The sequence below is a fragment of the Erythrolamprus reginae genome, chromosome Z (assembly GCF_031021105.1).
Source record: "Erythrolamprus reginae isolate rEryReg1 chromosome Z, rEryReg1.hap1, whole genome shotgun sequence".
Lineage (NCBI taxonomy): Eukaryota > Metazoa > Chordata > Lepidosauria > Squamata > Dipsadidae > Erythrolamprus > Erythrolamprus reginae.
This window is the reverse complement of record NC_091963.1, coordinates 86422777-86435428: the sequence shown is the minus strand read 5'-3', so window position 1 is coordinate 86435428 and position 12652 is coordinate 86422777. Positions and strand designations below refer to the sequence as shown.

The 12652-nt window shown below is 47.1% G+C and overlaps 1 protein-coding gene across 4 annotated transcripts in view; it reads right to left on the bottom strand.

Moving 5' to 3' along the window:
* Window positions 1-12652, bottom strand: part of PDCD6 (programmed cell death 6) — a 73793-nt gene that overhangs the window by 24218 nt on the left and 36923 nt on the right. For 2 of the 4 annotated variants that reach the window (XM_070727761.1, XM_070727762.1), the window contains exon 3: window positions 7760-7879. The exons of the other annotated variants lie outside the window; for them this stretch is intronic. In XM_070727761.1, coding sequence (XP_070583862.1) covers window positions 7760-7879 — 120 coding nt within the window. The remainder of the gene's footprint in view (window positions 1-7759; window positions 7880-12652) is intronic. 4 annotated transcript variants of the gene reach the window in all.

Below are 12652 nucleotides of genomic sequence, written 5' to 3'. Positions count from 1 at the left end.
AAGAAGATAGAATTCAGGCATTTGCGCTGTTCTAACGCTTCTGACATATGCCCTCATACTCAGACAGCCTCTGTGACCTCATTTCTGGCTTTTCCAATTCCAAAAGCAACAAATTCTCCAACATTTCTTTTTAAGATGTTTTAGCGCTTCCGACTCACCAGCACACCGCTTAATATTACTTAATGTAACCAATGCTTCCTATTTGGTCTCTTCCCAGATGATACCGCTCTTTTTCAATTTCCTGCATTGCGAAGATCGTCCATGGCTAATGTCAGCAAGCCGACTTCGCACCACTGCCAGCACGAGACATGCCGGTTCATCCGATGGGGGTTTGCCAATCCCCCAATCGGGCCACCAGCCACGTCCCCTACGTCACCTCTCCTGCAGGGAGGATCAGGTCCCCGGACGATGGGGATTTGGGACTACCCTCGTAGGAGCGAGGGAGCCCCATGGCGCCATGGCCATTGACCCTGCCCATCCCCCCTAATATGTTAAATAAGTTGTTGAATTCTGCTGTTAGATGGGAAAACCGTAGTTCAAGGCAGTGGAGCTCTCACCTCCTCCTGCTGCTTCCACGCCACTGGAACCGGATAATAATACAAAAAGATACAGCAATAAAAAAAGGAAATTGAATATAAACTCTAAAAAAAACCCCCACTAACCCCAATAAAACCCTTTTATATAAAAACCAATGAAATCTTATGCATGCACACCATTCATAAAATAAAAATTTGGCCATGAAAGGTGGACAATTCATGTTATTCAAATATTCAAATATGTTTGGTCTTCAAATATTTTAACTTCCAAATAACTTTTCCAAGTGCCTAACTTGAAACAAATTACATGACTCAGAGTTTTTTAATCAAATGTGATATTTTAAATTGAAACCCTGTGAGAGGGTTTTCTCTGAGTGCTTAAGGGAACTGGGCGGGAAGGCCAAGGTAGAAAAAAAAGAAGCTGGTGGATGTGTTGGGGAAACGGGAAAGCGGGGCCGTTTCGACCCGGAAAGGTGGTGGTACCACAAAGGTGCAAAAAAGAGGAAGCCCCTCAATTGCTTGGCCTCCCTCAGTAAACGCACCCCACAAACCCCCTTCTGCCCTTCCCGCACTTCTTTTCCCTACTCCTCTGAGGAAGTTCTGCAAAAGCTGCTCGCAACAACAATTGAGCCTTCAAAGGAGGCAAGAGTGGGCGTGGTGTTGTGTGTGTGTGAACCCTCTATGGCAGTGTTTTTCAACCAGTGTGCCGCGAGACATGGTCAGGTGTGCCGCGAAGAAGGAAGATCAGGTTCCGGTCTCGCAACTTTTTGCTGAGAGAGTGAGAGTGAGAAAGAGAGAGAGAAAGAAAGAGAGAAAGAGCAAGAGAGAGAGCAAGAGAGAGAGCAAGAGAGTGAGAGAGAGAAAGCAAGAGAGAAAGAAAAGAGAGAAAGAGAGAGAAAGCAAGAGTGAGAGAGCAAGAAGGCAAGAGAGAGAGAGAGAAAGAAAGCAAGAGAGAGAGAGAAAGAAAGCAAGAGAGAGAGAGAGAGAAAGAAAGCAAGAGAGAGAGAGAAATGAGCAGAAAGGGGAGGAAAAAAGAGAAATGAGAAAAAAATGATTGAGCCAGAGAATGAGAGGAAAGAGAGAGAAACAAAAGAGAGATGGAAGTGACTCTTGATTTAAAGCATATGATAAAAAGCACCCAAAGAATAAGAGAGAGAAAAACCAAACCCTCACCTGTTTTTGGAAATGGTTCAAGAGTGTGTATACACACACACACACACACAAGGGTGGGGAGGAGACAGGAGTGGAAAAAGAGAGGAGAGTGACTTAAGGTGTCATTTTGTGTCATTTTGGTTGGTGGTGTGCCCCAGGATTTTGTAAATGTAAAAAATGTGCCGCAGCTCAAAAAAGGTTGAAAATCACTGCTCTATGGCAATAAGCCGGCGATGGGGCTCTGCAAACGTGGAGCTGTCATCTCTTCCGCCGCCCACCTCTGGTGGGTTTGGCTCAGGTGGGCTTTGTCTTTCTGGCGGGGGGAGGCTGGGAGCAAGGAGCAAGAGTCCCGCAGGGAGGGGAGGCATGCGTGCACTTGTCCAGTGGAGGAGACCGCTGGCACGAACTTCCTGAGAGGCGGCTGGTGGGTGAGTTATTCCTGGAGATCAAACATTCCCCCAGGACAGGAGAACGTCTTGGGCGGGGGGGATATATTCAATGGGAACATGGGCACGTTTTTGGGATATTAGAAAAATTTCTCTTTCAAAGGTGAGGGGAAACAGTGTGGGTGGGAAATTTTCCGCACGGCTTCGCATGGGCTGCGTTTTTTCGAGGGGGGCTTCAAATTCCCCCCTTCATTCCTCTTCTTTATAACCACAAGGGAGTCCTGAAGGGATTCCCCAGAGGAAGCGGGTGCCAGGCACAGAATGAAAGCCAGAGAGCCTTGTCTGAGGCTGAAGCACTGGTCCTTGCCATGGCTGGGATTCCCCGCCTCCGGACTGCTGCAGCAAGCAAAGGGGTGTTGGCAGCCTGGAGGTAAGAAATTCCGGTGGGGGTGGCAAGCAAAGTGGAAATCCCTTTGGCAGTCACAAGGCAGGGGAATCCCTGCTGCAGTAAGAGAGCACACACACAGTAAGAGAGCACACACATCCGGGCTCAGGTTCGTAAGGTGAAAATGGTTCTTAAGATGAGGCAAACAAATCTTAAACCCCCGGGTTGTTATCTCGAAAAGTTCGTATGATGAAGGATTTGTAAGATGAGGTATCACTGTATAATTCATGGTTTCTGAGAATGTTTTGCTGTGCTTTAATTTTCTGGCAGATGATATAAAAGTTTATTTACCTGGATTAGTTTGTTTGAAATGTAAATATTGCTAATGTTACTAACACTGTAATAAATTATGATGTAATGTAATATTTTAATACTGTATTGGATTTAGTTGGCTTGTTGAACTTTGTAAGTACAATCTGTGTATGATTTTCTTCCCTTCTGTATAGATGTTTTCTGTGGTATTAAGAGGCATTAATAATGAGCCCAGGTTTGAAGGACACAGTTATACTTTGTGCAAGCAGACACATCAAAAAAGAATAATGCACTTGATTTTGTTTTGTTAAACTTGTCAGAGGTTTAGGAAGCAAAAACAAATAGGGAAAGCAGGCTAAACTGAAAAAATATCTTTTAAAAAGGTCATGATAGATAATTTCAACAAATATAGACAGGTATCTTATTTTCAAAATATAACTTTATCAAATTTTCATAAAATTTTGATGATAGGTAGCATTCACTATGGATTACTTACAATGAAGGACATACTGAACATTCCTGTTCATACCTTCAGTGATAAATAAGGGATGAGAAGCTGGTCCTGAATATCTTGTGTTAGCTATGAATAGAACAATTGAAACCTTACAAGTTTTATTCTGACAGAACTCAGAATAGGCATTGATTGCTTACCTGAACGCCTCTTCTCGTACACTGAGCAGGTACAGCAGTCACGTGGGTTGCTCACTGTCCAATCCGCATAGGACTGATCCTGTCTTTAAAAAGATTGCTGGATCCGCCCCTTCCCCAGAATTCACGAATGCGTAGACTTAGGTTCGAAAAGTGGTGGATCGAATAGTGCTCTACTCTCAAAGATAATAAAGGAAGGAATAAAGACACAAGCATAGTCAGAAAGACATAGGGAGGGAAGTTACTGCTGTACCCGCTCAGCATACGAAAAGAGGCGTTCAGGTAAGCAATCCACGCCTCTTCTCCGTACTGTAGGAGCGTGTCCAGCAGATGTGTCCCTAGGGAGGGATTAGTTGGCTATCATGAGAGATAAGCACTGGAAGTGATGTGCCAGTGCCTGGAGGCTGTTGGGGTCTGGATGGGTGTCAACAGATTCAAACTCAACCCAGATAAGATGGAGTGACTGTGGGTTCTGCCTCCCAGGGCAATTTCATCTGCCCGTCCATAACCTTGGGGGGCGAATTATTGACCCCCTCAGAGAGGGTCCGGAACTTGGGCGTCCTCCTCGATCCACAGCTCACATTAGAGAAACATCTTTCAGCTGTGGCGAGGGGGGCGTTTGCCCAGGTTCGCCTGGTGCACCAATTGCGGCCCTATCTGGACCAGGACTCACTGCTCACAGTCACTCATGCCCTCATCATCTCGAGGTTCGACTACTGTAATGCTCTCTACATGGGGCTACCTTTGAAAAGTGTTCGGAAACTTCAGATTGTGCAGAATGCAGCTGCGAGAGCAATCATGGGCTTCCCAAGGTATGCCCATGTTACACCAACACTCCGCAGTCTACATTGGTTGCCGATCAATTTCCGGTCACAATTGAAAGTGTTGGTTATGACCTATAAAGCCCTTCATGGCATCGGACTAGAATATCTCCAGGACCGCCTTCTGCCGCACGAATCCCAGCGACCGGTTAGGTCCCACAGAGTTGGTCTTCTCCGGGTCCCGTCAACTAAACAATGTCGTTTGGTGGGACCCAGGAGAAGAGCCTTCTCTGTGGCGGCCCTGACCCTCTGGAACCAGCTCCCCCCGGAGATCAGAACTGCCCCCACCCTCCTTGCCTTTCATAAAGTTTTTAAGACCCATCTCTGCTGTCAGGCATGGGGGAACTGAGACATCTCCCCCAGGCCTATACAGTTTATACATGGTATGTTTGTGTGTATGCTTGCTTTTAATAATGGGTTTTTTTGTGTTTTTTAAATTACTAGATTTGTTCTTACATTGTCTTTGTTATTGTTGTGAGCTGCCCCGAGTCTACGGAGAGGGGCGGCATACAAATCTAATTAATAATAATAATAATAATAATAATAATAATAATAATAACAACAACAACAACAACGGATTGAAGGACTTTCCTACCGAAGGCAGCATCCGCTGAAGCGTAAGAGTCAATTTTATAGTGCCTTATAAAAGAATTGGGAGAGGCTCATGTGGCTGCCTTGCAAACTTCCTCCAAGGGCGCTTGAGTTGCCCAGGCTGCTGATGTGGCTGCACTTCTTGTAGAATGTGCCATGATGCCTTGTGGGACATTGAGGGAGCTTTGGAGATTGTCCCTTGAATCCAATGGCCTAATATGGTGGATGAGACTTTGGACCTCAGAGACCTGGGGTGGAAATCTATGAATAAGGCTTCTGACCTACGAAAGGTCCTAGTACGTTGGAGATAAATTCGCAGAGCTCTAGTAAGGTCCAAAGTGTGCCATCTGATGGAGAAATGGTGGTTTTGGTTAGAGCAGAAAGAAGGCAATAAAATGTCCTGGGATCTGTGAAACATGGAGCTGACCTTTGGTAGAAAGGTGGGGTCCAATCGAAGGACTACTTTGTCCGGATGAAAATGGCATACGTTCTGGCGAATAGAGAGCGCCGCCAGCTCAGAAATGCATCTGGCAGAGGTGATTGCCACCAGGAATGCTATTTTGTAGGACAGGCATCTGAAGGAGGCAGAATTTAATGGTTTGTATGGAACTTGAGTAAGAGAATGCAGAACTCAAGGTAAGTCCCAGGATGGATATTTGTGAACAGTGGGAGGCCTGAGGTTCGAGATGCCTCTTAACAGTTCTTGTATTTCAGGGAAACTGCGAAGCGGTTGTCTTCGGGGTCCTGCCAGGACTGAGGATAAGGCTGCTAGGTGTCGCCGGATAGTGCTGGCTGAGAGACCTAGGTGGAAGCCTTTCATGAGGAAGGAAATGATTCTGTGAATGGGAAAACACAAGGGAGAGAGGCCTTCCAGGGAACACCACTGGTGAAATTTGGACCAGATATGGTCGTAGATCTTGTTGGTAGATATTCTTCTAAACTTTATGATCATTTCTAAGGCGTCTGGATCATAACCTCGACGGTCTAGGTTGCACCGGATAACAGCCAAGCGGTGAGATGGAACCACTCTGGGTCTGGATGAGACACCCCTGCTGCAACATATCCTCCGAAGCGGGAAGTCGCCAGGGGGCCTGGACGGATAGCCGCTGGAGGTCCGCGAACCAGGGTCGTCGAGGCCAATGAGGGGCTATCAGTATTGCCTGCTCGAGGAGGATCTTGTGGATCACGTCTGGCAGGATTGGAATTGGTGGGAAGGCGTATAGGAGGCCTGGAGGCCAAGGAGTTCTGAGTGCATTATTGCTTCTGCTCCCGGGGATGGGAATCTGGAATAGAACTGAGGGAGCTGAGCATTGGTCGTGGTTGCGAACAAGTCTAGCGACAGGTGACCGAATCTGAGGCAGATCTGCTGGAATAAGTTTGGATCCAGCGTCGATCGGGAGAGCCAGTCTGCCTGCACATTGAGGATTCCCAATATGTGGTTGACCGACAGAGACTGCAGGTGTCTCTCCACCCAAAGGCCCAGCTTCAGACCTTCCTGCATCAGGGCCCTGGACCGGTTGCCTCCTTGTCTGCAGATGTGGCTCTTTGTAGCCATATTGCCTGTTAGGATTAGGATATGTCGGTTGAGGATGTCTGGTTTGAACCTCTTGAGGGCTAGCTACACTGCTCTCAGTTCCAGCCAATTAATTGGCTTGGTTGACTCCTCCGATGACTATGTGCCTTGGGCTATCAGGCCCGGAGCATGGGCTCCCCAGCCCAGGAAACCAGCATCCATGGTGATGGTAAACTGGTCTGGAATCCTGAAAAGGGATCCTTTGCGCAGAATGGAGGAAGTCCACCACGAGAGGGATCTCAGGATGACGGAAGGGATCAGAATGGAGTGCGCTGAGTTGCTGATTCCTGATCTCTGGAATGGCAATAAAAGCCATTGGAGTTCCCTAGCATGGAGGTGTGCCATGGGAATGATACCAATACATGACACCATCTTTCCCAGTAGGGAAGACAGCGTGGAAATGGGGACCGTTCTTTGGAATCTGACTTGAGCGATACACTCTTTCATACTAATCTTCCTTTCAGGAGAAAGGAAAACCTGAGATAGGTTGGAATATATGACTGCCCCCAGGTGCTGAAGGGAGGTGGAAGGATGAAACTGACTTTTTTTTAAAGTTAATGGAGAAACCATGGTCCTTTAGGAGAGGCATGGATAACTGAAGATCTGTAAAGGTGCCCTCTTTGGAGGGACCGTGAACTAAAATGTCATCCAAATAGCACAAAATATGAATGGGGGTAGCCAGGATATGAGCTGCCAGGGCGCCCAGGAGCTTAGTAAAGACTCGGGGAGCCGAGGACAGAACGAAGGGCATGGCCCTGTACTGATAGTGCTTGCCCTGAAAGACAAAGCGGATAAATTGTCTGTGGCCTTTTAAAATGGGAATGTGGAGATAGGCATCCATAAGGTCTAAGGAGGACATGAAGTCCCCGGGGTGAATAGATGCCAGGATAGAGGAAAAGGAATGCATCTTAAACTTTCTATATTTGATATACTGGTTTAATCTTTTAAGATCCAAAATGACTCTCCATCCTCCACAGGTCTTAGAGACCATAAAGAGGATGGAATAGAAACCAAGTATGAATAGCCCTAATGGAGAGGAGATGATGGATTGCTTCCTCCATGTGGAGACAGGACGAAGGGGATTTAGGAGAAGGGCATGAATTGAAATGTTTGGGGGAAATGGAGATAAACTCCAAGCGAAGTCCCCGTGGCAATGTGGAAATAACCCAGGGGTCCTTACAGGAGTGGCGCCTGCTGGAAACGAACCAGGCCAGGCGCCCCCCAATGGGGATAGAGTGGTCATTACTACCTGGACCTTTTTGAGGCCCTCGAGGTGGAGGAGCCTCTTTGATATCGAGACCCTCTGCCCCTGGGGATTCTATCTGATTGGGAACGAAACTGGGAATTATACTGACCTGAGTTTCTTTGAAACGCAAACCCCTGATCTTGTTGGTGATTGGACCGCCGAAAGGACTGAAGCGTTTTAAGAGACTTCTTGGTAGTAGGCCCCAGGAGTTTCTTCTTATCAGTGGTTTCTGTAAGTAGACAATCAAGTAAATCACCAAATAATAGCTTATGTTTTAGAGGGCCCAAGGAAAGCTGCCACTTCTGCCTCACCCCCCACTTGCCAAGGGCGGAGCCAGAGAAGACGCCTGGCTACTGTCGAAACAGCCACCGACTTTGCCGCAAATCTTGAGGGTGGCATCCGCAACATACTGGGCTGCTACAAAGACCTTGTTGAGGTCTTGTTGGCCCCTTAAGTCATCGGGAGGAATATGCTGTTGAAGTGGTTGCAACCACAGAAGCATGGCTCTAGTAAAGAAGGATGCTGACGCTGCACATTTGATTGCCCAAGTGATTGCCCCAGGAAACATTTCTTGAGCATTTGTTCCAGACATTTGTCCTCTGACTTTAAGACTTAGCTGCTGCGGAATGCAGGATCTTGACTGGCTCATCTGCTTTGGGACAAATAAGATCCTCATAAGAAGGTGAGACTTTATAAAGTTTCTTATCTTTAGAGGAAGGATTGGAATTTAGAGTTGGATGATCCCACTGTTTCATCAAAGCGTCCTTAAATAGTTTAGGCATGGGAATGACCTCGGTATCTTCCTGCTCCTGCAAGAAGAAGGGGAGATTCTCGTCCTGTGGTGTATCAGAGGTAGGTGCAGGCTTGTCCTGACCTGAAAGGCCTGTGGCTGCCTGTGGATGAGCTAACATGCACTTGGGCCTGCACTCTTAAGTGTTTAGGTGATTGTTCATGAATTTTTTGGAGTGCTTTATCTCTTCTCTTTTCAGCTCTGGTGGGCCTTGCCACTGGAGGAATTGCGAAAGAGGAGGACGAGGCCTGGGGGATGGTTTGAATCTCATCACCAGTAGGTCTAGGGTCCTGATTATTTCTGGAAGAAGTGCCTCTCTTGGGAATAGCAGAAGCCATGGCCTGAACAATTTAAAGGGACAAAGTCTGGAGCCAAAAATTTGGGAGAAGCAATAGGCTGAACAATTTAAATCCCAAGAGGAAGAGGCCCCAAGCTCCTAGGCCCAGGAGCGTCTGCCCTCAAAGACAAGCCTTGATTAATCCAGACTTCGTGTCAATGAAACCAGAAGGGCTAGGCCTCAATAATTAAGCAACCAAGGCACACTGGTTGAGAGGCCTAGCATGGGAGTACAAGTCTGACACTCTCACTGCCTACTCTGGGCCATGCGGCGGACTTTATGGTGCCAGACGGCCAGTGCTTGGGTGGGCTGTTGGTGCCGGTATTACTCGATGCTGAGGGCCTTCGCGTCAAGAAAAGTCACTAAAGAGTTAAACTAAGTCTGGGGGACAGAACAAACACCCTTGTAAAGCGTCCCACTCCGCAGGAGGTGCGAAAATAAACAGTCAAGTAATAAAAACCTCTCAGCTGGACAGATTTAGCAGAAGAAATATGGCCGACTGAAGTGATAAGGCAAGGCAATTGCGCATTTAACTGGAAGCCTTATCGCCGCTTCTCTGCTCAGAGCCGAGCCCTGAAGGGCTGGCTGAAAGCCGAATTGCTTCGATTTAATAGAAGGACTAATTACTTATCTTATTTTGCTGGATTTGGTAGAAGAGAAGGTGTTTGTTTAGAGAGGAGCTGAGCCACCATGCGTTCTGCCGGTAGGAGGACTGAGCAAATTCTGGGGAAGGGGCGGATCCAGCAATCTTTTTAAAGACAGGCTCAGTCCTATGCGGATTGGACAGTGAGCAACCCACATGAATGCTGGACCCGCTCCTACAGTACAGAGAAGCCCCCCCTTCACTTTCCCCCTCCTTGCCTGCTTGTGAGAGCTGCAGCAGTCTGGCTAGTGGAAGAGTCACCTGGCAGCACTGGGCAGCAGAGCCCTGTAGGCTTTGTGAGCCTCCTTCCCCTCCTGCCTGCGAGTTGGAGGAGTTAAATGAGGCAGCAGAATTGAAGAGCTCCCGCTGTGCAGTGGGGGGGGGGCAGAAGTGACTGGCTACAAATGGCTGTGCAAAGGTCAGCCGCAGGGAAAATGAAGTGAGTCATTAAGATTGTCCGGCACTTGAAAATGCTGCGCTAAAGTTTGATTTCCTGTGAGCGGCCGTGTAGCCGCTCACCTTAGAGGGAAGAGTGCCTGTTGGTAAGAGCAAGGTACAGGTACCCTCTGCTTTGTAGGACTGCCAATTGCTCTTTTAAACAAGGTGTCGCGGCTCTGCTGCTGGTATTCTCAATGCAATTAATGCAGACTCTGAAGGTATCATATATTCAATGTACTCTATGTGAGCACACAAAATGCCAGTGTCAGGGTAAATGACTCTTTTAAGATATAGTAGCATTTGGTATTAGTAGAGAAATAGTTTCCATTGCTGAATGGAAGAGTCTCTTTCAAGAAGCTGTTATATAAAATCAAAGAAGAAATGTGGGCTGGAATCTAGTGTCTTCTAGGTGACATCTGGCCCAAGCCTTTAAAGTGGCACAAGATCATGCCTACATGGTCAATTACAGTGATGGTAAACCTTTTATTCCTCAGGTGCTGAAATAGTGTGCACGCAATGCGTGTGTGTTTAAATTTAAATTAAGGGTGCCCAAACCTATAATTTAAAACGCCCCACTCATTTCACACCCATGCAAATGGATGGGTGACACCGCCCACTCCCCAGTTTCCTGACTTCCAGTGGGTGCAGTAGGCACATTTTTCACCCTCCACAGGCTCCAGAGGCTTTCTTGCAACTTGGGGAAGGTGAAAACACTCCCTTCACGCCATCCTGGAAGCCCTGAAATTGACCTCCCAGAGCTTCCACGAGAGCAAAAAAAGTCAGCTGTCAGGCACACACATGCATGCTGAACTGAGCTAGGACAACACCTTGCATGCTGGCACACATGGCTCCAAGTGCCACCTGTGGCATGCATGCCATATGTTTGCCATCATAGGTATGGAGTCTCCTGCTTGAGCAGGGGGCTGGACTAAATAGCAGTCCTCCAAAGTCCCTTCCAGCTCTATTCTGACTAACCCTCAAAACATCCCTATAGAGCAGGGGTCCCCAAACCTTTTACACAGGGGGCCAGTTCACTGTCCCTCAGACTGTTGGAGGACCGGACTATTAAAAAAACCTATGAACAAATCCCTATGAACACTGCACATACCTCTCTATTTAGATATATGAATTTAGGAATTGCTGATCTGTTTTAATAAAGTTAGGAGTATTGATTATAATAAGATATGTAGTAGGTGATACTGATTTGAATTAATGTATAAATGGAACAGAATTTAGAATTGTCGGGGAGATTAATGTTAATTATTTTTAATTGATTGAAAATAGAGACTATTTTTTTTCCCTTTTTTGGGAAAATTAGATGGTACACTGTATTGTTTGAATATATGTTGAGAGAATTTTTTTTAAAAAATTACACCCCCCCAAGTCTTTCCTTCCTCTGTTCCTCCATTCATTTCATTCTTCCTCCTTCCTTCCTTCCTTTTTCCCTCCATTTCTCCTTCCCTCCTCTCCACTTCTCTTTCCCTCCCTTTTCCCCTTTTCTTTCTCTCTACTTTTCTCTCTCTCTCTTTTCCCTCTTTTCCCTCTCATTCTTTCCCTCCAAGTATCTCTCACTTCTATGTACTTCTCCCTCCCCTGCCTCTCTCATTTGGTTCTCCTCCCTTTTTGCTCTCATTTCTCTCACTTTCATTTATGTTTTTCTCTCTCTTTCCTCTCCCTTTTTCTTTCTCTCATCGTAATCCAGAAGCCGGGGCTGCAGGACCCGGAGGCAAGCGCGGGAAGAGGCAGGCTCTCTTCCGGTAGGTCTCAAACTCAATTTATCCAGGGGCCACTGGAGGTAGACTTTGGGTGAGTCTGGGCTGCATCAGGTTTTTCACAAGAAAAGCTCTTAAAAAAACATTCCAATGTTATCAAATGTCTTTATTTTTTTCATCTTATTTTGTGATAAAAAATAAAAATAAATTAACAAATTCATAAGAAAAAAAATCAGTAATAAATAAAATGAAAATGAAAATAATAATAATAATAATAATAATGACAGATATAGAAGACTGAAGAAACCACATATAGTTGCTGACTAGAGAAATGTAATTATTATTATTCAGATTCAAACATCTGTATTAACAGTTCTTTAATATTAAATTTTCTGAACACAAATGGAACATTGAACATAAACTGTTTTGAACGTGGCTTCTTCTGCCTACTTCTTGCTGCTAGAGATCTGGCAGCGCTTACTCTCGCATAGCCGAGCCATATTTGGCTTAGGGGAGGAAGCAGTTGAGACCCTCAGTAGGACTTGAAGATCAATGTTCCCTCTAAGGCGCACGGCCGCATGGTCGCACACCCAAAAACTACCTCCCGCACAGCCTTTTCCAAGACTGCGCAAAATTGGAGTTTGGGGCGAGGGGCGACAAAAGTGTGCAGGCCAAAAAAGGGTTTTTCTTATTTTGAATGATGGGCCCATGTGCGCATGCGCTCCTCATCCCCCTGCCAGCCCACCAGGGAGGGGGGTGCGGGGTGGCCACACCTGAGAAGCTTGGCACCGGCCCATCCGCGGGGGCGAAGGCGGCTCCCTTTCCTTCTCCCACCACCTGTCTACCGCCGCCAGCCATCACTGGCAGTAGACATAGGCGGTGGGAAAAGGAGAGGGAGCTGCAGCCGCCCCTGCGGATGGTGCCCCCTCGCGCCCCTGGCCTCTCGCCACTGCTGCTCCCACCCCCCCAGGTGCCTCCGGCTTCCTCGCACCCCTGGCCTCTCGCCACTGCCCCTGGCCTGCCCGATCCGCCCCTTTCCAACTTTCCCCTCCTCCACCTCCCACCTTGGGACGCGGCTCCTC